Here is a 24,978-nt window from a genome sequence, read left to right as displayed (position 1 = left end):
CCATTAAGTCTCACAAACACGCCACCTAAGCATGAGCTGAGCAAGGACAATGACAACATGCGTGCCAAAGTGGATGGGGAAAGCCCACAAGGCCCTGGCCCCACACACAGAGCTAGAGGAAAAGTGAGGGAAGCCAAGAACAGGAAAAGCAGTCCTCCCCAGGACTCGTAGATTGGTTACCCAAGACCAAAGAGTCAGCCCCATCCATCCATACATACGACTGAGCAGGGTGGAGCTGTGTTCTTAGGAATATATGTGCAGTACATGTGCATAGATATACTTAACAATCAAATGAATTTGAAAGAGAGTGAGAATATATGCCCTATGGGAGATGAAGGGGAGGGGGAAATGATGTTTTTATATTATTATAATCTTTAAAAAATAAAAAGGAGTATTTCACGCTCTGGGTCCTCCGAACACAAGAATGAGCAGTGTCCTTGGAGACGCTTGCTCCCTCAGGAGGAAGAACTGCTGAAGTAACCCAGTTGTGTTGGAAAGAAAAGAGACAGTGGAGTGATGGGGGAGAGGAAATACTCTCTTCCTTTACTGGTAGGTAACGGTGATTTTAAAATATTTTAATAATTTTAAAAATAAAACTTTTGAAATGCATTAGAAATGAGGGATCTATTTCATTTTCTCTAATTTTTGAGCCAAAAGCATCTTTCCTTTTAGTCTTATTTAACACAAAATAAATCTTTCTTTTGATGACAACCCCTTACACACAAAAATGGTTCTTTTCCATTTTGTTCATATTAACAGCTTCAGACTAAATTTGAGTTCTTCCCAATCTTTCCAACCGTAACTAGGTTCCATCTTGATAATAGGAAGTCCCACCCTGACATCCCCCTACACTGATTTGTCAGCACTCTGGCCCAAGACTGTGGTAAGAGACTGACTGCTTCTGTCCCACACATTCCTCCAGTGATCCCCCTGAAGAGGCCCAGTGAATAAGTTAGTTCCCGTGACTCTGGGGTTCAGAACACTGTTCGAGGGAGGAGGGCAAGGTTGATGTTGGCTGTCTTCCTCCATCTCTTTCCACCTTATCTTTTGAGACAGGGCCTCTCACAGACTTGACCCCTGGGTAGCTCCCAGGATCTGCCTGCATATCCCAGCACTGGAATTACGGATGTGCGCTGTCACAGTGGGCACTGGGCTTAAAGTCAGGTCTTCGAGGTCCGTGACAAGCGTTTTACTGACAGCCGTCTCCCCCAGGTGTATTGCCACCCATTTAGTTTCCAACATTCATGAGAGAAAGGAAACACAGGAGCTGAGCTGACAGATAACATAAGACCTAGACCCACGCACTGATCTTAGGACGCCTCAGCTGTAGCACAGTGCAGAATTCGTTCACACACCCATGCAGAAGTTGTCCACTGCAGCCTTACCTCATTTCCGATGGGGTGGCAGGAGGCAGTGTGGCTCCGACGGCCACACTAGATTGCACAGGGTAACCTGCCTGGGGATTCTCCAAGTGTCCACGCATCTGTCCCCATTGCTGCGCTCCCGCTCTGCAACCGCAGCGACAGACAAGACAAACCAAAGAGCAATCGGATCAGCAACGGCGCATCACCCTTAGCCCAGAAACTTTCACTGGTGTGCCCACAGACGCCTGCATTTGACTAGGCTCGGAGCTGAGCAGGGAACCTGTGGGCTCACAAAGCACACACTGCTGCTAGACCCCAGACCTCCGGGCCTTTTCCAGTTTTCAGGGAGACATTGAAAGGTCGGAGAAAAGGACCAGGCAGACCTTTTCCTCTAAGTTTGCATGGTCCTTGCAACATTTTCCAGTGACATGTGAGCCAACTTTAGTTTAACCCAAACCTTGGGTGTTGTTACCACAAACTCATTTGGAAAAAAAAAAAAAAAAAAAAAAAAAAAGGTGACCTAAGAGGGGCTGTGTGGAAGATGAGTCTCCTCTGCTCACTGCCATCCATTACCATAATTGTCTAACTCCTCTCGGTGGTTACGGGGCTTAGACACTTCAGGGTGGTCCTGACGTTTTCATTAAAGTGCTATGAGCTAAGTGCTCCTCTAGGCCGGCATGTATTTCCAGGTGCGCTAACAGAACTCCTTGCTTTACACAGCAGTAATTACCAAGCTGCGATGTCTCAAAGATGAATGGACCAGGGTGAGGGGTGAGGTTGGATGTGAGTGAGTGTGGGAAGCCATGGGCCTCCTTAGAGCTTTGTTGGAAACTTCGGTGTCTTGATAGTTTCTTGAGTGCTGGGCAATCACTCTCAAGCTTTGTTACGTCATCTGTTTTCGTCACAGAGAGATGGTATCCCCTGTAGCAGTGAATCACCGAGCAGAGTCGGCACAGCTCTTGCTTGACCTTCATTTTTGCTAGGGAAGTGGATTCAGGGTGAACACGTCCAGCGACCAGCTCTCTGTCTCACAGTTGCCATTCATTTCCAGTCCTCCTGCTGGTGTCTGTACCAGCTGCCCAAATGCAGCCTGAATGTTCTGCACATATTACGGATCAGAAAAAATGAGCCCCCCCCCCCCCACTCCTGACCCAAGGTTTTCTCTTACCATCTTATCTGAGGAAGGCTAGGACCTGAACTTCTCTGGGTCACAATTATCATGTACGCTGTGAAATGCTTACCATCTCCTAGGTTCTGTGCTGATACATTTGTGTGCTGCTGTAACTCTTGACAAACCTGAGAGGTGGGTATTTTTGTTGCTCCCACCCCCAGCCTGTAGATTAGAAAGCTGAGACTTTGCCAAGGGCGTTCCCCAGCAGTTGGTAATTATGGAAATAGAGCTGTCATGGCTCTAGACCTTATACTAACTGTAAGCTTTTATTGTTATTTATTTCCTCTACAAAGATGAGTGTCTACTACCTTGCTTAATCTTCCACGTTAATGTTTTAAGATATCCTTGTGAACGTTACATGTTAACCTTCACCACTGACATTTTCCCCGTGAGACTTGGGAGTCTGTGAAGATAATCTTTGTGTCCAGTTTGGATGTTTAAAACTGGAACTGGCTTGTGTTAATGAATGAAATAATCTGTTGGCATGCTTGCATTTTCAGCAACATGGTATAAATGTAATCACAGTTAATTATTATTTTTCTATGAATGTCATTGCCAGCCATGTGTTTTTAAATAGCTTTTTTTTTTTTTTGAGTGAAATGGTTTAATGATCTCTCATATCCCACCACCCACCTTCAACAATGATCTGCAGCCCGGCTTTCCAGATGCCACATTTATCCTCTAATAAGTTGACGTGAACAGTAGTGACATTTCCTCCCCTCTTATCTCAAATAATTTTTAAATTTCCCTTTGAAACGTAGACCATATATAATAATTCAAAATCACTCTGAGTGGTTGTCTAGAGGTAAAAAGCCACACTGACTGCTTTTGTACTGACGGTGCCAATGCATCCAAGGAAGGACATCCAGTCAAGAGGAGACTCCCTGGAAGGGAAGTGTCCCAGAGCATCCTTGACCGTGTCCCAGCTCACCGTCCTGAGTGTCTGCTACTCTGCCTGACACATTAGCTGGAGAGAATATCCGTAGGGCTCAGAGAGTTGGCGTCTGCTCTTGAGCGGGCAGGTAACCTGTTGCGTGAATGTTTGCTTTCCAAGGGGCTGTACCTGCTGTGGACGCAGCCTGCTTGATGGCCGCTTTTCTCATTGGAACTGCTTGACGGTCTGCTTTCCTGAATTGGCCTGGGTTTTGTCGGGTTTTTTTTTAAACCAAAAAAGTGACTATAATCATGTTTTTATTGAATTACTATTCACTGATTTCTATATTGATATTTAGAGGTTAAGTATCTCCCTGAAATCCATGCTGCTTTTGTTAGTTTTTTAATAAAAAATATTGAGACGATAAAATCCTTGGGCAATTCAGATTGCCTTTGACTGTTGGGATTTCCTTAGGTATTTGTCTGTTTTACTGCATTGTGCGCTTGGTTAATTGGCTTTGCTCAAAATGTCTTAAGCAATGACTGGTCAGTTTTAAAACTCTAATCTATTTTGTCCTTTGAGTTTATGGTTTGTTTCCGGCTTTCTTAACATATTCTGATTTTTCTCTCTGTCCAAACTGGTTCGAGCCAGTGTCTCTCTGATATCCTATTGGCGTTTTCTGAAGTTCTGCTCCAAGGTCTCGTTAGTAAGGGCTGAGCAGTGACCAGGAGCTCTCGGTTTGCCTGTCACCATGTTGACATCTCTTGGTGAAGTCCCGTCATGTGCAGATCTCTGCAGCACTTTGCCTCTCAGGATCACGATGTTGCAATGCCTAGGTCCCCATCTTCGGGATTCCTAATTGAACAATGCAAGGCTCTTCACATGCGAGTCCATCTGTGCAAGGCTTCATCTGTAATTTATCCTCTCGGCACGGACTCTCAGTCATGTTTTTGAGCTCCTAGTGGGATGTGAGAGGTCATTAAAAATCATCATTTTTTTCCTCCTTTTGCAGAAAAAAAAAAGGTTGGATTGCTTGGATTTGCTTGTTGTTTTCTTTTTCTGCCTCATATGAACTCAGATCACAAGGTTCTGTGCCCAGTAGAGCTGTGGATGGTTATAAAAACAGACTTCTCTTTTGCCGAGTTTTGTGGTTTCTGGAACTATCCGGCATCGGGGCATTCATGTCCCTGTTATAAACACCCCTAGGGACTCCTTTTGCCTTTAGCTTCAGAGAGCAGTTTCATCTCAGTGTTTTATATAAGTTCCAAGAGCAGAGTTGTTGAGCCCAGTTGAGAGGTTCCTGTGCCCTGCTGCTGGCCTTCAAGCACATCAATGTGTTCTCCTGTCAGGGTTGATCCCACAGTTGCTGTGCTGAGCTGAAGATGATCTGTAAAGTGAGCTGGCTCCATAGGCAGACGAAGCGCTGAGTTAAGACCCAACAATATCATTTTTATTTCCCCTCATGCTTCACTGTTTCCTCTTCAGAGCCGTTCCTTACACTTCCTCAGGAGGACAGATTGACAAGTTCTCTCCCACGATATCCTTATCCCCTGACTCAAGTTAAATTCAGCATTTCAGGTTTAGCTTTGCCCTTCTGAATGCTGTTCGGAGTGTGAAGAGGCGAATTTAAAGAAATACTTTTCTTCCAGATAGTTTCACTTTGATGAAACTACAGGGAAATTATTATACTACATACTTTCAAAACGGGGGTTAATTAAACAGTCTGTAAGGAAAATGTTATAAATTGGCATGTGCCAGTAGAATATGGGATATTCTAGCTATGTGGCTTTACCTCCAGTAAACATTAGAACTAGGTGACTTATCTGCTCTCTTCCTTCCCAACCCCATCTCAAGCCTTTTAGTGGTCATGGTAGAAAAAGGGAATCTTTGCCTTTTAGTCAGCGGTGTGATAGGGAATGTTTAGCAGCTAACGGTGGAGGGTAACCCTGGTCTGTAGCATGCACTAATCTCTGGGTGGAAATATGCTCAGGGTAGGTGATTTCGAGCTCCTAATATGACAGGGTAGAATACAGAGCTGGGCAGAGATGTGCAGCAGCAGCAGCATGTACTCTTTTCACCGGATCGTTCTGCACAGGCAAATGACATCACAGTCCTGAGTGGCAGTGATTTGGTGCCAGTGGGAAGCATTGAGTTTTAAGTGGTCATTATCTTTGATTTTAATATAATTTCTATATTTAAAAGGTTATTTAATTCAACTTTTGACAATGACTAAATTTAATAGTTGATTTACAAAATTTCTGAGTTTTTTGGTTAGCTCCCATGAGCTAGGACGAGGCAGTCTGCGTTCTGACGATGGAAGGAGGGGGAGAAGTGCCGTTCTGACCCTCTCCATTTCAAGTTTCACTGACGTTAGAGCTGGAAGCCCTACCCTCCACCTTCAGAATTTCCCCGGATTTCCGAAACTGCTCAGAACCTCCTTGTTTGTGCCTCACAGACGGCATCTTACCCTTGTTCCAGAACTGCGAGTCCCCCATAGTTTGCTTACTGTAAACTTGAACAGGAGCTGATTTTAAAAAATTAGAACTTGACAAACTTTGTGCGTTCCCACAGCCCAGAGATTCCCCTTCCTCTGTCTTTATAGTGTAAGAAGTGGTAGCGTGGGTAGCGTCTCCCTCCTCTCCTCCAGGGACTGACGGGTTCAGCTGGCACCGTCCTGTCAGTCTGTAAGGCAAACCCCAGAGGACCTACCTGGAGAAGCAACTGCAGACAGGACCTTTTTTTCTGATATTCCTTTGGTAGATATCTTGGAAAACTCCTAGAAGAATATGAAAGATACACATTAAAATGCCTTCTGCTGACTTTACCGTTATAGTCAATTAATGAGTCTAAGAAAAATGGACTTCTCAATGGCACAACATGCTGAAACGTACATGGTTTCTCCTAACCTCTTCGTTATTTCAGCTAATTATGTTGAAAAATCTGTTGGTTATTACTTTTTAAATCAGCACACCATAACTCTATGTGTTTATGGGTACATTGTGATTTGATATGTGCAGACCTAATATAATGAACAAAGCAGGCTAATAAGTGTGCCCATATCTCATACACTTACCATTTCTTTGATTTGAGACCATCAAGGAAAGTTGACAAGTGTCCTCAATGTCTGCCTGCCCATCTCATCTGCCAGATGTCCTATAAGCCGGTGTTAAGGTTTCACAGCGTGTAGGTTTAGGAACATCTTCCAGTTTTAAAGTTTTCTCTTTCTCTCACTTCCAGGCCCGGCCTGGTGGGGACAGTCAAACATCAGGCAAGCACTGTAGCCAGGCAGTCTCATTAAGATCCCACACCCCGTCATTAAATGAATACATCAAAAGGAAGCATGTGAAACCATTCCATTAACACGGCCAACAGCTGCAGTGTAGCAGGGCGAATCAGCACATGTGGCGCAGTGTTTGGTGGTTTCTTGACTTTGCCTTTTAAGGCTGCACAGAAATTGGTCTTGTTTTCATTGGAACACAGATGAGTGTTGGGCTGCAGCTCGTCAGGCAGCCTGAACTCATGGGAAGGTTCCTTCCCAGCACTGCTCACCTTCAGCACGGTGAAGCTTCACTAGGTGCTTCCTCCGTGTGACGCAGCACACTCCTAGAGTGTGACTGGAATCCCACTTCATCAGTTAGTACTTGGTACAAAAAGAAACCCAACTATCACAGACAACTGTGGAATGTCTCACAGTTGCTTTGCTTTTTAAATTGTTTTTTAAAAAGAGAGAGAAAGAGGATATTTTAGAAATCCTGTACTCTCGTCTGTCAGGTGTGCTTGTCCAAGCTTGATTGTATGAGGAAAACATTCTCTGTGAGTTCAAGGCCAGCCTGGGCTACCAAGTGAGTTCCAGGAAAAGGCGCAAAGCTACACAGAGAAACCCTGTCTCGAAAAACAAAACAAAACAAAAAAACCAAGAGGAAAACATTGGCATGGTAAAGGTGAATCTTCCTGTGTTAGGGCGTATTTAAAAGGAGGGTGGTGTCTACTAAATGAAGAAGATGCTCACTGTTACTATTTATTATTTTCATGGTGTTGGGTATTGAACACATGGCAGGCAAATGCTTACCCACAAAATTGAAAATTATCAGTTGGTGATACTTTAATCTAGCATGCAAAAATATTATAGGCCTGGAAAATACAAAGTTCATTGGCCAGTGTCATAAGTTGTTTGCTCCATGTCCTAGGTAGTGCAGTACAGATAGTGTGCAGAACGCCATCTCTAATAAAGAGCTGAGATTTCCTTAAGCAAGAATACAAGCATTTCTCCATACGATGCCAAAATAAGTAATGTGTATAAAAATAATTTATTAAATGGGTACGGTGGGTGTGCACTTATTTACTCAGCTCTCAAGAGGCAGAGACAGGAAGATTGTAAGTTCAAGATTAGCCTGGGCTAATAGTGAGATCTTTTCTTATCACCCCCAAAGTAAGTTAAATATTATTTTCATTTATTGCCCATTAAAAAGCAAAATATTTATCAAAACATTCTTTTTCCCTTCCATGCCCTTTTAATTGGTTTTGGTCCTTGTTTCTTTGGGTTCATTTTGCTATTCCCTTTTCCTCCTCTGTTCAGCTCTTCTTCCTGTCTCCATGGTACCCATCATACATCCTTTTCTCTGGCTTGTCCTGTTAGCAATGAAATAGTCTTACTAAGAGTTCAGTTCAACAAGGCAAGAAAATGGACTCCCAGAATTTCCAAACTATTTTTAAGGGAGAAGCCTTCTGCTCCCTCCCCCCACATTTGATACACTTGCCAAGAAAGTGAGTCACAGATGCAGGTGTAGAGGTGTGGGCAGGACGCCCAGCATGCACTTCCTGATTATATAACCTTTGAGGGTCTCCAAGAGAGATGGAGCTAAGAGCTGTGTTGTGCACAGTGCCAGGAAGCCTGATCATAGACAGGCGATGCTTGTATCCCTCCTGGCCTGGGAAAGCATCATAAGTTAATGTTTAAATTGGAATCATGTCTGCCACAGCTGTGTATGCGTGAATCTTTGCTTTATAGTTAGAGTGGCTGTGTAGAACATGAAGGGAGCATTTTCTCTTTAACAGGAGCTGTGTTGTTATTTATTTTGTGGTTGAAAAAGATCTGGGTGGCCAGAAAAGCACCAAATGACCCAAGATCTGGTAATAATATCTCTAACTCGTAGTTAAATTAGTTATTCAGGAAATATATGATATAGTCTTTGTGTGTCATCAAAATGTTATGTAGCATCTACTTAAAGTTACTTCACCTTTACAAAAATTATAAAGGTGCTTAACTTTTTTATTATGTATGTTGTTTTATCTTTTTCATTTATATGAGTATCCTATAGTTGTTATAAGTCATCAAGTTGTTCCTTGGTTATTAGAAAGACATTTTGGGATTTTAATTTTTTTAAAGATTCATTGTCTCTTATGTTTGTGAATGTTTATCTACAGGACGCACGTGCCCTGCATGCACTCCTGGTGCTCTCAGAGGTCACAAGAGGGTGTTGCATCTCCTGGGACTAGAATTAAGGATGCTGATGAGCTGCCATGCAGGTGCTGGGGACTGAACTCAGCTCCTCTGAAGAGCAACAAATGGTTTTAACTATTGAGCTATCTCTCCAGCCTGATATTCAGATTTTAATGCTAGAAGTCAGTTGACTATACTGTAAATTTACTTGGTTTTCTGAAGTTGTGGAACATTGTCACCTGGGCATAACATGGCCATTGTTATCTTGCAAAGTAGCTGTGACTACCGGGCTTGATAAAGCCTGTTACTATATCCTTGTGGAAGGAAAGGGGTGAGGGAGGGTCATTGGATTCTAACCTGAAATTCTGGCCACTTCCTCCTGACCCTCCCAGCAGTATGCAATTCTCTCCTACCTGTATGAGGTGTTGGGAAGTGCTGTATTACATATAGGATGTGGAAATTAGCTAAGGGGGGCTCTACATATGCCGCTTTTGGGAAGTTGAAGTCACCCATGTTGGTAGGGGACTTTTCAGTGATAGGCAGTCAACCACACACCTGTGAGTAATCCCTCACCCAGTCTCCTGTAAGTAGGCCTAGTAACTGGCCCGTAAGCTGGATGTGGGCACCACCACCCCTCTTTTACCTGCCCCTGGTACTCTTATCTAGAGCTTGTATGTATTTCTTTACTTCTCTGCAGGAAAACTAATGCCGTACCCTTTAAGAATTGGCAACTGAGTTCAGCCTTCTTGTCTTTATTCCCTTGTCTGCCTTTGCCTCCATCACCTTGAAGAGGTGAGGAAGCACAAACCCTCTGCATCTGTGATTTTACAAAAAAATACAAAGGATCAAGGAGATGGAATAAATCTTGTTACTTCTAAGGATCATGCTTGATCATCATAGGAGCTGGACTTGAACAAGGAGAAATTACTTAGATGATAATAAACAGTACCCCGAAGTCTGAGTTAGCAAAAGCGAGGAAGAAGAGGGAAATCAGTGCCACACTTGGGGATGGTCATCCAGCGGAGGTGCCCGCCTGTTGACAGGCTCTCCCTCTCACAGCGTCTTTCTGGTCCTCTTCTTTCCTTGTTTTGCAGTTTTAGTTGTAGAAGTCTTTGGTATCCTTAGTTAGGGTTATTAGAAGGAAGTTTTAGGCTATTTTGACTAAGATTGTTTTCCTGGTGTCTTTCTTGGTATGTTTGTGGTGGCATGAAGGAAGGCTGCTAGCTTCTGGATATTAATTGTGTATTCTGTCGCTTTGCTGAAAATGTTAAGTTCTGAGAGTTTTCTGGTGAAATCTTTATGCTCTCTTTGGTATAAGTCATGTCATCTGCAAAGCAGAGACTCTTAGAGTCTTCCTTCTGCACCTTCAATGTGACGTGGTGGTGGACCTTTCCAGAACATTTTTTCTGCATCTATCAACATAAGCATGTGATTTCTGTCTTTGAAACAGTTCATGCAATTTACAGCATTCATTGAACCAACCCTGCAACTCTGGAATAAAGCCAACTTGATTATGATGAATGACCTTTTTGATGTTTTCTTGAATTTGTTTAGCAAGTATTTTGTTGAGGATTTTTGCATCAGTAATCGGTCTGTGATTTTCTTCGTATTTTCTTTATTTTTGTCTAGTTTTGGAGTCAGGAAAATACCAGTTTTGTAAAAGGAGTTTGGTAATGTCCTTTCATTATTTTATGGACTGGTTTGGAAAGCATTGATGTTCATTCTTCTTTGAAGGTCTGGTAAAATTCACCAGTGAATCCATATATGCATTGACTCTTTCAGTTAGTAAATTTTTAATTCAATTTCATTGCATATTATACCTGTGTTTAAACTGTTTATCTCATCCTGGTTGAATTTTTACAGTCATGTATGTCTAGAAATTTATCCATTCTTAAATTTTTTTCTAATTTAGTGGAATATATATTTTTAGGTAAGAGCTAATGATCTTCTGAATTTCATTGATGTCTGTTTTAATGGCTCTCTTTTTGTCTCTAATTTTATTAATTTGGGTCTTCTCTCTTTCTTTTGGTTAGTTTACCTGAAGATTTGCCTTTTAAGACCAGAAGGTGTCAAATCCCCTGGTGCTGGAATTACAGGCAGTTGTGAGCTGTCCAGTGTGGGTGCTGGGAACTAAGCCCTGGTCTTCTGGAAGTGCAGGAAGTGTTCTCCCACGAGAGGTATCTCTCCAGCCCCGCACTCTGATTTTGTGGGCACTTAGAGCTGTAAGTGCCCCTCTTAGGATGGCTCCCATCCTGTCTCGTGGGTTTTCATACCTTGTGTTTTCATTTGTATTTGATTCTGGCAATGTTTGTATTCTTTCTCGACTTCCTCAGGCCCCACTCATCGTTCAACAGTGTGTTCCTTAGTCCCCGCGAGTTCACATGTGGTCTAGGGTTTCTCTTGCCCTTGGTTTGTACTTTTATTCCATTGGAATCAGGTAGAATATGAGGAACTATTTCAGTTTGTCTGAGTTTGCTAAGTTTTTTTGTGGCCTAATATATGAGCTATGTTGGAGAAAGTTCCATGGGCTTCTGAGAAAAAAAGTGTATTCTGTGGTGTTTGGATGGAATGGAATTCTAAAGATGTCTGTTAAGTCCATTTGATCTGTGATATCATTTAATTGAGGTATTTCTCTGCCTGTTTTTTGATGGGATAACTGGTCGATTGGTGAGAGTGGGAATGATGTCATCCAGCACTTTTGTGCTTGGGTCAATCTGTGACTTTATATCTAGTAGTATTTCTTTATGAAACTGATTGTATCAGTGTTTTAGGCTCGTATGTTGGAGTTCTAATGTCCTCTTGACTGACTGTTCCCTTAATCATGAGCAGTGACCTTTATCTTTTCTCACCTGCTTTGAAATCTGTTGTCAGATGTTAGAACAGTGGTACCAGCTTATTTGCTAGGTCTATTTGCTTGGAAACTTTTTTCCATCTACTTATTCTAAGGCAGTGTCTACTTTTGTGATGAGGTGCATTTGTTTGAGGCAACAAATAGATGGATCCCAATGTTTCACCTGATCTCCTAGTGCCTTTGACTGAGGAATTGAGACCATCAGGATTCAGAACCATTACTAAAAGATGTGCATTAATTCCTGTCATTTTTGGTTTTATAGTGCTTGATTTTTTTCCGTCTTCCTCTCTTGCTTTACTATTATTCTAGTGTGGTTTATTCTTTCCTACAGCCTCATGGATGGATGCTCTTTCTCTTAATTATGTAAGATTCCTTGAGTATCTTTGGTACAGCCGGCTCAATGGTCATACTTTTTTTTTTTATCATGGAAAGTTGTTATTTTTCCTTCAGTTGTGATGGATTTGCCTGGTATAGTAGTCTGGACTGGCAGTTGCCTTTCAGAACCTGAAATCTACCTGTCCAGACTCTGAGCTTTTATAGTTCCAGTTAATGAATCTACTTTTTGGGGACCCACCTTTGTATGTGACTTGGTGTCTCCCTTGGTTTTGCTTGTTTGTTTTTTACTCTCTCTGCTTTCCTAGCTGTCTCCAGCTCTAGACTGGCATCTCGTTTCTTACTGGGAGAGTGTCTGTATGATCCTTTTGAAAATGTTTCTATGCCTCCAGAGCAAGCTTCTCCTGTGCTCACTGTTGCTACAACCTTCTAGCTTTTTATTGACTTACTGCATCTTTACTTCCAACATTTCCGGTTGGTTTTTCTTCATTTTTTCTGTCTCTATGCTGAAATCTTCTTTCCTATCATCCACCATCTTCCTTATTCACATGTTTGTATCTTTGTACATATTTATAGACACTTTCAGTTCTGTCTGGGATATCATCTAACTCTCCCTCACTAGATGCCACTACTGTAGGATTAATCATTTGGGGGGCGTTATATTGACTTGGTTTTCCATGTTTCTTGTGCTCCTGTGTTGGGATTTGCAGATCGGGTATTATTTTGTTCCTTTCTTTATGTTTTATCAGCTATATTGTTTTAGTTGAAGTATTTACAATGTTCAGATGAGACTTGGCTGTGGTGGTGTGTCCTTGAGAAAATAATTGCTTGGTTCAGGAGCTCAGGGGTCTGGTGTGAGGAGCTCAGGGGTCTGGTGTGAGCTTTCTATCACTCCCTGTGTAGAAGGACTGGGGAAGCAAGCATGGCTTCTTGGTAGCTCTGCTAAGCAGACATTGTGCTAGCCAGTTAGCCAGAGTGGGCCTTTGATTTCAGCGACTGTTGGAGGATAAACAATCGAGGATAGTGTGGAGTGTGCTTGGATTTTAGTTACTAAGATGAGCAGTGGGAGGAAGTAAGGTGGCCAAGTATGAGGAGCAAGGGTTGACTTTGAAAAAGAATCGAGTCAGGTAAAGTCGGTGGGAGGGAGACGCTGGGACACTCTTAGGGCCGTAGATTTAGAGATTGTTTGATCTCTGGCAGGTTACAATTAGGTAAAAGGAAGAGGGGTAAGGACGAAAGAAGGAAGAAAAGACTTAGGCATAAGAGCAGGGTATAAGAGGTGGCCTTATAGCCAACAGGGTGGGGTCCTAAAACCTAACTGAGCAACGTACGAACAACAGCAAAATCGCCGTGAGAAATAAACGTGAGAGTGGAACTGACAAAGCAGAAAATGAGAAATAAAAAGACTCCCGGAGTTAATTGTTGTCAGCTGTGCCGAGTTGGAATTTCTCGGTGTCCTCTGGATCTCTGGCAGGTTCCAAGTGGTGTGATGTGGAGGAAGGGAGAGGAGGAGCCATTGGTCTCTGCAGCCCCAGAGTTCCTGGGGCTCTGCCAGTGATGGGTGAGGCCATATGTTCTTTCCTGGTAGTTTCTCTTGGATTCCTGCACTACTTCTGGCCTCTTCTGGTTCTGCAGGTCTGGGTTATGTGAGGGGCAGTACTTCCTGAGCCTTAAAAACATTTTTAATATATAATTTATAAATATAAACAATAGCTACTATTCAGGGATAGTGATATGACAGTGTTATTAAATTGCTCCTTGTGTCTGAATAGCTATTTTTGAGCAACAAGACAAGTAGAATGGGGGCATTTGTGAGAGTTGTGGGGAGTTCTGTGTGTGTCCTCCTATTTACCCATCACCTTCCTGTATCCATCCCACAGCCTTAGATACCAGATGGAGGCATTTTATGCCCCAAAGGCACCAGTTAGGCATTCTTAGAAATACAGGATGGGTAATTCCTTAGACATCTAGGATAGAAGACTACCAATAGCCAGATTTTTAGTCCTATATGATCTTGGCTTTTGTTTCTTATTGGTTTGGGTTTTTGCTGTTGTTGTTGTGAGGCAGCATCATAGCCCGTGTCGGCCTCTACTCACGATGAAGCCGAAGTGACTTTGAACTGACCTTTCTGGCCCTGTCCCGAGTGCTAGGATTGCAGGCTGTAGAACCAAAGGATATTTGCAGGCTGTTGAGAAGGCTGGGGTGTGGGTCACTAGTAGGGCACTTGCCTGGCATGCAGCAGTCATTCCATAATACACACAAGGAAAACCCAGCACTTAGGGTGACATCAGTCAATCATAGCGTATCTGTATACACTTGTCATCTGAGGAAAAAATGACTAGTTGCTCATTTCTAGTGAAAAAGAAAAGAAGAGGACAACATACTTTGGACAAGTCCTAGTTTTGCCGCTTTGAGTTGGCTAACTTGTGGCTCCTCACAGCCTCTCTGTCCCGCCCTCTCCTCTCTAGTACCTTTTTGCCACTTATATCGCTCCGTCGGCCACTCTGGACATTGGACTTCAACAGGAAGAGAAGAAAGACATCTACATGAGGATCCAGCCACCGTTTGAGGATCTCTTTGACACAGCAGAAGAATACATCCTCCTCATCCTTCTGGAGCCCTGGACACAGATGGTGATGTCAGACCAAGCGGCTTACAGAAAGGTATGATGGCCTGGTCAACAGTGCTTGCAGGAAAGAGCTCAAACACGGCCTCAAGGGGCCACAGCCTCAGGGGCCACAGCCTCAGGGGGCACACCCTTAGGGGGTACACCCTCAGGGGGGCCAGGGCTCTGCAGTCATGACTGGGGAAGACACAAGATCCATGCAGGGAAAATGCTTATTAACTCTGTTTATTTTTTTTAATCTTGTTTTGTTTTGTTTTGTTTTTTATTGCCAGTTTCCTTATTGTCTCCTAGCAAAAGACTTAATCTCTGCCATTCTTAGTTCTCTGCACAAATATGTCAGAAGAGGAATATGAGCTTTTGCTTGGTGCAAACGAGCCAGATTGCTATTGTCCCCACTGACGTTCCTCAGCAGTGGGCTTATGATGAATGGAAAAGACCCATTTTATTTTCTGCTGGATGGGTTATAGTAAATAGCACACCCGTAGAAATCTAAATGCTTCCCTCCCGTGTATGGTGAAAAGCAGACCTTCTGACTTCAATGCTGCTATTTAAAGTACCAGTGTTTACCAAATCATAATGCCCAACTGGATACATTTGTACACAGCTTTTTATATTCCAAAAGATGTCAGGATTGGAGTATCATTATTATTATTGATGGATAGAGGAAATTTCTTTAGATATTTCTTTTGAATCACAAATTAAAACTGTCCTTGGTTATTTTTTCCATTAGGTAAATACATGTACCTGGTGTGTGTGTTGGAGGTGGGGGTGCTGCTGCTGAATTGCTATTCTTTATTAATATCTACCCAAGGACATGCATTGTCTACCAAGAAGGATAAATTAAGCAATTATGATAAAATTAGTACAGAAAAACTTTGCATAGACTCGTCTCATTGGATTGTAACTAAAATAATTCTAAAGCCTTAATAAATTCAGAGATCAAAATAATTAGATTTCATTCCTTAATTCTTACAGTTCTAAAAAATTAACATAGTATCCTTTCTATTTTAGGAATGTACAGGTACAGTAGAAAAATTAGAATATCCTGTGATACTTTAAAAGTCTCTCTTAACACATTTATAATATATACTGCATTTCATAGAAGACAAGAAGTCTGTAATGTGATCCTGTAATTGTGAAAGACATTGGACTGTATAAGTGTCCTGAACCAAAACATTTTGGCATTAGCAAATGAATCTTATAAAAATGTGTAAGACAGATTATATACTGTTTGTTCTTAATAAAAGGGAAAACTTTAATCTTAGTTCTAGAATCTTCCTTAACTTCAATCCAGAAGGCTATTGGAAAAGACTCACTGACTGTACGATGTATACAGAAGGACTTTGAAGCAGACGCCCAAAGCTAGCTGTTAAATACAGAAAGTTCTCAGGCAGCTAGCCAACCAGGCATGACTGGTTTTTCCCTGCAATAGAGAATTGGAAAGTGGTCTTATTGTCCTGCCTGTAGAGAATTGACGCTTTATGTGTTAGGAAGACAGACCTGCTATGAGCAGTAATTTGATCAACTGTTTCCTCTTTTGCTATAGCAATAAAGCACTTAGGAACACCAGTAAACAACATTGTCCTTTCTTGTTCTCCTGTGAACTGTTTGGTTCACACAGCCTTTGCCTTCTCCATGACTCGTCTGTTACTTTGATTAGAGACTGAGAGTGTGATCAACGTGTGTGTCCAGGGAGGAGGGGTTCATTGACAGCAACTGTGTCATTAAAAGGAAAATGTCCACTCTTTGTTGTGTGTATTTGATGTGTCCCTTTGTTGTAGCTAATATTTTTAATGACGTAGGGCTCTCTGCTCCTGCCTCAGAAGCAATTCGCCTTCTTGGCAAAAGCTCACTGTTTTTGGAAAACTGTGTTCTGTCCCCCATTTTCATAATGCGAATTCTACTAGCATTATAAGCTTTGTTGATTTTTAGGTGAAACTACAGGAAGAGACTCGGCAGCTGGATTCCACATACTTCAGAAAGCTACAAGCTTTGCATAAAGAAACAGTTTCCAAGCTGGCTGAGGTAAGACACTCTGTACTTAGAAAACCGCCGTTCAGAATCCTAGAGACAGTTTCTGTCTTGTACGCTGCTGGTAAGTGATCTTATATTGAGATGCATATTCGTTAAAGAGTCACCAGCCTGCCGCCCCACCCTGCCGCCCCTCTGCCTGGCACACTTGCCACGTTTGACAGGTCACGGTGTCGTAATGCCGTGTTCAGCATAGCTGGGAAAAGCAGGCTGTAAAGTGACAGAGGGACTTTCCTAAGACCGGAGACTTGGCTTCAACTACAGGAGAATCCCTTAAGTGGTGCCCACTACTTTCCACATGTCAGTAACTATATTAGTTGTCAAATTGCAAGAGTTCAGTTGCATTTTCTGAACAAAAAGAATCTCTCATACCTATAGCAACAGATTTTTAAAAAAGGAAAATGGGGAAAATAGTTGGAAAAGTCAATAAAAAGATCATAGGATTGGTTAGGGGATTAACTCTTATATTTATTTACAAAATTGTGACATTTATTTATTTGCTTGTTTTGAGACAGTCATGTAAACCAGAGTGGCCTTTACCTAGTTGTCGCTGAGGATGGCCTTGCTCTGACCCTCCTCTCAAGTCTGGGAGGTACTGCATGTATGTGCCGTAATGACCAGCTCAAGTTTTCAAGTTTTGTATTGATTAGACAAATCTTGATAGGTCCATAAAACCATAAAATTAATGTATGCATCTACATAAAAGTTGTGGTTAATTGATCTGTTCTTGGTATACAGTTATATAAAAATACATGAAATAGAAACACCAATGTCAAGCTGGGTGTGGTGGCACATACCTCCCACCTTTGATCCCAGCACTCAAGAAGCAGAGGCAGGCAAAGCTCTGTGAGTTCGAGGCTAGCCTGGTCTACATAGAGAGTTCCAGGACAGCCAGGGCTACAAAGACAGCGCCTATGTCAACAAAACAAAACAAAATAAAACAAAACAAAACAAAACCAACCCTCCACTCATATCATGTAATCCTACTTATGTAACATTACATGTATTTACACACGTGTACATATATGCAAAAAGAGATGTCTGGGAAAAAGTTCACCGAAATGAGAGAGAGAGTTCTGAATGGTGGGTTTGGGGTGATTTTCAGTTTCTTTTTTCTGTTTAACTGAAGTTTTTATTTTTATATAAATAAAGTTTTCAAAAACAATCGTTTTTAAAATAAAACCTCAATAGTTGCTTTGTTGGTGAAGAGTTCTCTATTGGATGCACCATTAATTCGGACCTGGGAGGTAGTGAGCATCATGGAGGTAACCCATAGAACGTTGTATTTTAAGCTTCAGGAACACAATTTATAATGCTGTACACAATTCTTCCATATAAGGAGCATCGCTTTTTGAAACATTGGTAGCTTATCTCATGGCTGTACATTTTTAAACAATAGAGAGGTGATAAAGCTATATTAAAAATTACATGTGGTTTGTGCTAGAGAGATGACTCAGTGGTTAAGAGTCACTGAGGACCTGGGCTCAATTCCCCCATCACATATGGTGGCTCACGAGGGTCTGTAACTCCAATTCCAGGGGTCTAATGCCCTCTTCTGACCTCTGCAGGCACCAGGCACATGTGGTAACATACATACTTGTCAACAAAATACTCATACACATAAAATGAATCTAAAAAATTTTAAATAGTTATGGAACAATATTTTATGTCATTATAAATTATTGAAATAAAAAATATAGTTATAAAACCATAGGTACATGATCATATCTTCATTTATAATGAACTACATATGCACATATATTTTAATACATAATATATAAATATGCCACATGTATATATTATATATGCTATATTATTATATATTATTCACATAATATATGTTATATTACATGTTTTATATTTTATGTATTATAAATATAGCATATATATTCTATTGTTTGTATATAATATATAAGATTTTTAAATATTGTGTATGCTATATCTATATATTATATATAAATATGCTATGTTTATATGTATTATATAAAATGTGCTATATTTATATGTGTGCTATATTTATATATATGTTTTTAAATTGCATTTACTTATTTATTTAATGTGTTTCTGTGGATGTTAGAAGACAACTTTTTTGGGTTTTGGTATTTTTTCATTACAAGCTTTCTGTGTAGGCCTAGTTGTCCTGGAACTCACTCTATAGACCAGGCTAACTTTAAACTCACAGAGATCCACCTGATTCTTCCGCTCAAGCGCTGGGATTAAAGGTGTGCACCATGCATATGTAGTTTATTTATATATGTGTGTGTATTTATATATGTTTATATATAATCTATATGTGTGTGTATGTACATATACAGAGAGAGGAGGGCAAAGAGGCTATATATTGTGATGGTAGTTATCTCTGGGTGGAAGTATTACTTTATGGGTTTGTTTTTATTACAAAAGACATTTCCCTTTTACTGAGAAATAAAAGTAATATTTTGAAAGCAAATATTTTGCACACATAAGTACCCATATGAACTTGTGCTCATACATACATGCACACAGAGTACTTGTTTGTCTATAAATGTTTACAAAGTATTTATTAAAAAGGAAAAGAGTAAAAAGGAACAGTAAAGAATTTGAGAGTCAGTGTGAACATCTCGTTTATTTACCCAGTTCTACCAGTTGTTAACCAGCCTTGGCCCAGTAGTTAATTTTTATTTCAGGGGTTCTGTTTAAAATCATAAATAATTTGTTGCTGTAAGAGATTTTTGTGAAAGTATTTTGTCACTAGGACACTACTGGATCTGTAACCTGCATACCGTCACTGGCCGAAGTCTCTAAACAAACAGAATATTGGAGTAATGTTCCTGAGGAATACAAGCATTTTACCTTTAATGATCTACTTAACAACAAACTGGAATTTGAACATTTCCGTCAGTTCCTAGAGTCTCATTCTTCAAGGTGAGGAAATACCTAGTTTTAAATATATTTCTCAGTAAAAAGAAATCCTTTTTGGTGCTGATTTTGATTGATGCTGTATTAATGGCTTGGTAGTAGCTCTTTACCTATGTCGTGAAAATTGATGAACAAAAATCTACTGGATGACTTTTCCTCAGCGCCGCCGCCATGTCCGCTCCCGGTGTCCTTCTCAGCGATCATGTGATGCTTGCTGGTATTTTTAGCACTAGCAACTTGAAACACTTTTTAAGCTTTCCTTTTTTCTGCTGCTTCCTTTAGTATTTCTGGGAAGTGTCTCTTATATTTCACTAATAATTGTAAAAATTCACAGTTTTATTAGCTAATGTATAAATCAAACATTGCAGTTTTAGAAACTTATGTGCTATAAACTGAAATATTGGTCATATTTTTCTCTCTCACATTAACAGAAACTGGTTTGAACTTAGAGCCAAACTTGATCATTTCTCCTCATCTTGATGAGAATTACTCTAAATTTGTCCTGTTGTTGAATAACTGTGACATATATGTGGCATTTCCCCATATTTGAAATTGAAGATACTAGTCCAATATTAAGTGATAACTCTGAGACACCACCAGTAAAGGAGAGATCTGTTTCCAACCCCAGGACTCCTTGCAAGAAGTCTTAGCAAGGATTAAGCCTGTGCAGCAGTGGAGCGTCCTGTGCAGGACTTGGATTGAGGCTGCGCTGTATTCACTAGTCCTTGACCTGCCCAGACAGCCCCCTTCCAACTGTCAACAGCTTGGCTGGTGTCCAATTGAATTTAGAGGAATAACTAAGAAGGAATGTGCTTTCTTTCCAGCCTCGACCTTATGTGTTGGATAGATATCGAACAGTTCCGAAGAATCCTGTTTAAAGACCAAAAGCAAAGGGAAGCAAAGTCTATCTACATTAAAAACAAATACCTCAATAAAAAGTACTTCTTCGGCCCCAACAGCCCAGCTTCTCTGTATCAGCAGAACCAGGTATGAGCATGTTGGAAGTGTGAAAGCAGTCCTCCTCCTCCTCCTGCCAACAGCACAACAGTCTCTTTTTATCCTGTGCTGCCTTTTTGGATAGACACTTTGGTTTAGGTATTTGGTGAGTATCTACAGACATCTAAAATCCACTCAAGTATTACATGTCCTAAAATGTATTCTTTTAAATTCCTTTATTAGATAAGATGTCATTCATCTAGGTCAGTATTAAGGGCAGTGTTCATAAATTTGGCGGTACCATGACAGCTGCACACTGATTTGAATTTGTCATTCATTCACTGAGTGACTATGTGTGTCACTAGTATGTCACACACTGTTTTAGATGCTCAGGACCAAGTGTGAAACCATATGGACAAGGCCTTGCATCTTCAACAGCAGAAAAGAGCCGTTATCCACCACTACCTCTGATTTCTTCCTCTAAACTGCTTTCGCTCAAAAGGCTTTTGATCTTTGAAAACCCTGTTTATGATTCTGTTATCCTGGAATGATTGTTTTACTTTTGTTTTTGTTTTTTTAGACAGTGTCTGTCTACATAGCCCTGGCAATCCTAGAACTCACTATGTAGACCAGGCTGACCTCAAACTCACAGAGATTCACCTGCCTCTGTCTCCCAAGTGCCGGGATTAAGGGCATGTACCTCCATGCCCAGCCTAGAAATTTCTCATAGACTGTGAACATAGGTTTAGTCACTTGGTTGTACCATGGCATTGGCCTGAATTACAGATTCTAATAACAATAAAGCCATCAGTTACAGGAAGCAATCTGATTGTGCTTTTGAAATTCAGAGTTAAAAATAATTTATTTAGTGTGAAGTGGTCTGTTTTGTTTTGTTGGGGTTTTTCTATCTAAAAAACAAATGGATTGTGTATGGTTTTTTTATTTTAGGAGCTTATAAGGATGAATATTCTTTAATGGTTTATACTTAGAAAATGGAAATTTCAGATTAATGTTCGATTCAGTAAAGAAAAAGCTCTGAGATATTCATGAGTTCGGCCAACCAGCCCCACAGGCTGTCTTGGCTTGGAGGGCAAGAAGAGCAGCATGCTAGTTCCGAGATACAGATCTGGGGCCCGTCAGAGGCGTGGGTGGGCATCTCAGTGAGGTGACGTGTGGGATGAACACATGAGAAGCATTTGTCTCCTGTTTGGCTCGTGCTCCATCGAGTGAGGTTTCGTGGCCTCCAATTTACTGTGTGAACGTGCTGTAGCACATGCCGATTATGATGCCGGTGGGAAAGTCCCCATTACCGGCAAGTCAGTGGTCTCGCTAACAGCAGACTTTCCTGCAGGCCAGTCCTGGTCTTTGCCTTCTACTCAGTCTGTCTCTACCTAGTTTATACTTGGGAATTGGCCTCACATTTTATACAGCTCGTCCTGTCCCTGACTGAGTTTAAAACCACTTAGCTCTCTCAGCAGCAAGACAGTCTCTGTTTTCAGGAAAATGAAATCTTACTATTTACTCTTATTTAATATTGTTAGGGACGATTAAAAAGATGATTTCTGCTTTGTTTTTACATAAAATATTAGTAGTATTTTCTTTATCAAAGGTGAACTAAACAATGAGGGCTTTTCCCAGTGAGCAGAATATTGACAGTACATAGAAACAGATGGAAACCACCATGATTGGCTGCTAGAAATGCCGTGAGTGAAGATTCAGGCCGCGGACTCCTGATATTTGTCAGTGTACAAATCAGATGAGCACCTGTAAAACAGACCTTCCTCTACCTGCCTCTTCCTCTCTGCTCTTCCCGAATGTTGTCAGAGAAGTGCCTGCAGCAGTCACCCCCACCACCTCCAGCCAACAAGCCAGCGACCCAGTTTGTTGCTGATGTGTACATCTCCAGGGGCTGGGTCAGAATCCCACCTATCTAATTGGATACCTCATTTTCCGTACCTACAGAAAGAAATATGCTTCCTCGAATGGGTCAGTTCTGCTAGAATCACATGTTTATAAGAATATTAGGTCTAGAACAGAACTCGGAAAAGCCACATTCACTGCCTTGTGTCATAGTTACTGAGACCACAGAGAGAAAAACTTAGTACTTGGGAGCCAGGGTGGAGCTCAGTTGCAGAAATTAGGTCCTGACATAGAAAACAAACAAGCACAAAACAAGAAAACACCTTCACTCCTGTGCTTTTTCCAATATTCCCTAGGAAGCAAAGCCACACATTAAGAAGACGTTCTGTGAAAACAGAAATAGTGGCTCCTATCCAGAATGACCAGTCGGTGAAATAATGGTTAAGAAACAAAGCCTGTGCTTTCTGTTCTGTCTTTATTCTCCTAGATAATGCTTCTGAGCGGCGGCTGGGGGAGGATCCTTCACGAGCAGCTTGATGCGCCGGTGCTGGTGGAAATCCAGAAGCACGTCTTGCACAGACTGGAAAACGTGTGGTTGCCATTGTTTCTCACAAGTGAACAGTTCGCAGCACGTCAGAAGATAAAGGTACGGGCTGGAGAGATGGCTCAGCGGTTAAGAGCACTGGCTGCTCTTCCAAAGGTCCTGAGTGAAGCACGTCTTGCACAGACTGGAAAACGTGTGGTTGCCATTGTTTCTCACAAGTGAACAGTTCGCAGCACGTCAGAAGATAAAGGTACGGGCTGGAGAGATGGCTCAGCGGTTAAGAGCACTGGCTGCTCTTCCAAAGGTCCTGAGTTCAATTCCCAGCAACCACATGGTGGCTCACAACCATCTGTAATGAGATCTAGCGCCCTCTTCTGGCCTGCAGGAATATGTGCAGGCAGGACACTGTATACATAATAAATAAATAAATCTTTAAAAAAACAAAAGAAGCCGGGCGGTGGTGGCGCACGCCTTTAATCCCAGCACTCGGGAGGCAGAGGCAGGCGGATCTCTGTGAGTTCGAGGCCAGCCTGGTCTCCAAAGCGAGTACCAGGAAAGGCGCAAAGCTACACAGAGAAACCCTGTCTCGAAAAACCAAAAAAAAAAAACAAACAAAACAAAAAAAAAAAACAAAAAAAAACAAAAAAAAAAAAAACAAAAAAAAAAAACAAAAGAAGAAGATAAAGGTACATGACAGTATAATCTTGGGATAGCAGTTGGCAGGACCTAGCCAAACCTTGAATGTGAGTACCTGTTGACCAGTCATGATCCTTCAGTAGATAATCATTAAAAGCGTGGACTCAGGCTTCTCAAATTCTAGCCCCAACAGTTGCCACACATTTGTGGCTCCTCCCCTTTCCTTACTGTAGTCTTTCTCATTTGAGAAATAAGACTCTCAACAGCAGCTGCGCTAGACCATGGCAGCCTGTGTCTGTAACCCAGGACTCATCTCAACAGTGATGTGTGCTTGGCTTCTCAGCATGGCACCCAGCAAGGAGAAGAGACTTAAATTTCATCTGATAATGCAATTGGGTTTTGCTTTTTGTTTTTGTTGTCATTTGGTTTAGGTTTTTTTGTTTTGTTTCGTTTTTTAATTTTTAATTTTTTGTTTTAGAAGCAGGGTCTCTACATAGCCCTGGCTGGCCTGGAACTCACAGTCTTGCACCATCGTGCCTGGCCAGGCAATTGGTATTTTTAATGTTATTAAGTTTTCACACAGATGAGTAAGAATATACAAGAGCATCCATTGCAGTATCACATGGGAGAATACTTAATTTTCATATAAAAATGAGTTGTCCACATGTGCAGACATGTCCACATGCATGACAGATGTCATTTACTGAGAAACTAAGAAGGTGCAGAGCAGCATAGAGGAGATAACTCTGTTACGTCTACTTCTGCCTCTGGATCTTCATACATGTCTCTATGCACAACCATCTGCCATATTTCTGGATGTTTGTGCTTATGAAAAAAGTACTGGAAAGATCTGCCCACTGAAGAATATGTTTAGAAAGTGAGGACTTTCGATTTTTATTTTTTAAAGCAGGTTTATCATTTGCTTTGCTTTTTTTATATGAAGCAAACATTACTTTGGTCATTTAAAACATCAGCAGTATACTTAAAAAGAGGTTGGCCTATCATGTATAATTTTGACTTTTAAACAAGTGTCATTAATACTGATCAGAAAAAAACATGAAAAATATCCTCTATTATTTTCAATTTGTCAAGCTCTTTGGGGCCTACTTATCTGGAGATAGCCTTGATCTTTTTAGCTGAGCATGTTAGGAAGACACAGTATAGTTAGAACACAGGTTATAGTATATACACAAGCTAACTCGCTTAGCAAGATGTTCCTAAGCTTTGGGGAAACTCAAATCCCCTTGGACTTGAGGGGAACTCTCTCTCCATAACCAGGTGAAGTGACATTTGGCTTAGTGATATTATTTACCACATTTTCTCTTTATCTTTACCACAGTCGTGTAACTTGTAGTCATTTCCTGGCTTTGCATTCTTCGAGTGGCCAACAAAACAAACGGATTCTAGCAGCCTT

The 24,978-nt window shown here is 41.2% G+C and overlaps 1 protein-coding gene across 1 annotated transcript in view; it reads left to right on the top strand.

Moving 5' to 3' along the window:
- Nucleotides 1–24,978, top strand: part of Rgs22 (regulator of G protein signaling 22) — a 137,807-nt gene that overhangs the window by 91,657 nt on the left and 21,172 nt on the right. Inside the window, 5 exon segments of the mRNA XM_052747618.1 lie at nt 14,502–14,696; nt 16,592–16,684; nt 19,425–19,594; nt 20,413–20,575; nt 22,872–23,030. Coding sequence (XP_052603578.1) covers nt 14,502–14,696; nt 16,592–16,684; nt 19,425–19,594; nt 20,413–20,575; nt 22,872–23,030 — 780 coding nt within the window.

Source organism: Peromyscus californicus, unplaced genomic scaffold (genome assembly GCF_007827085.1).
Source record: "Peromyscus californicus insignis strain IS unplaced genomic scaffold, ASM782708v3 Scaffold_20__1_contigs__length_68692818, whole genome shotgun sequence".
NCBI classification, from domain to species: Eukaryota; Metazoa; Chordata; class Mammalia; order Rodentia; family Cricetidae; genus Peromyscus; species Peromyscus californicus.
This window is presented reverse-complemented; position numbering and strand designations above follow the sequence as displayed.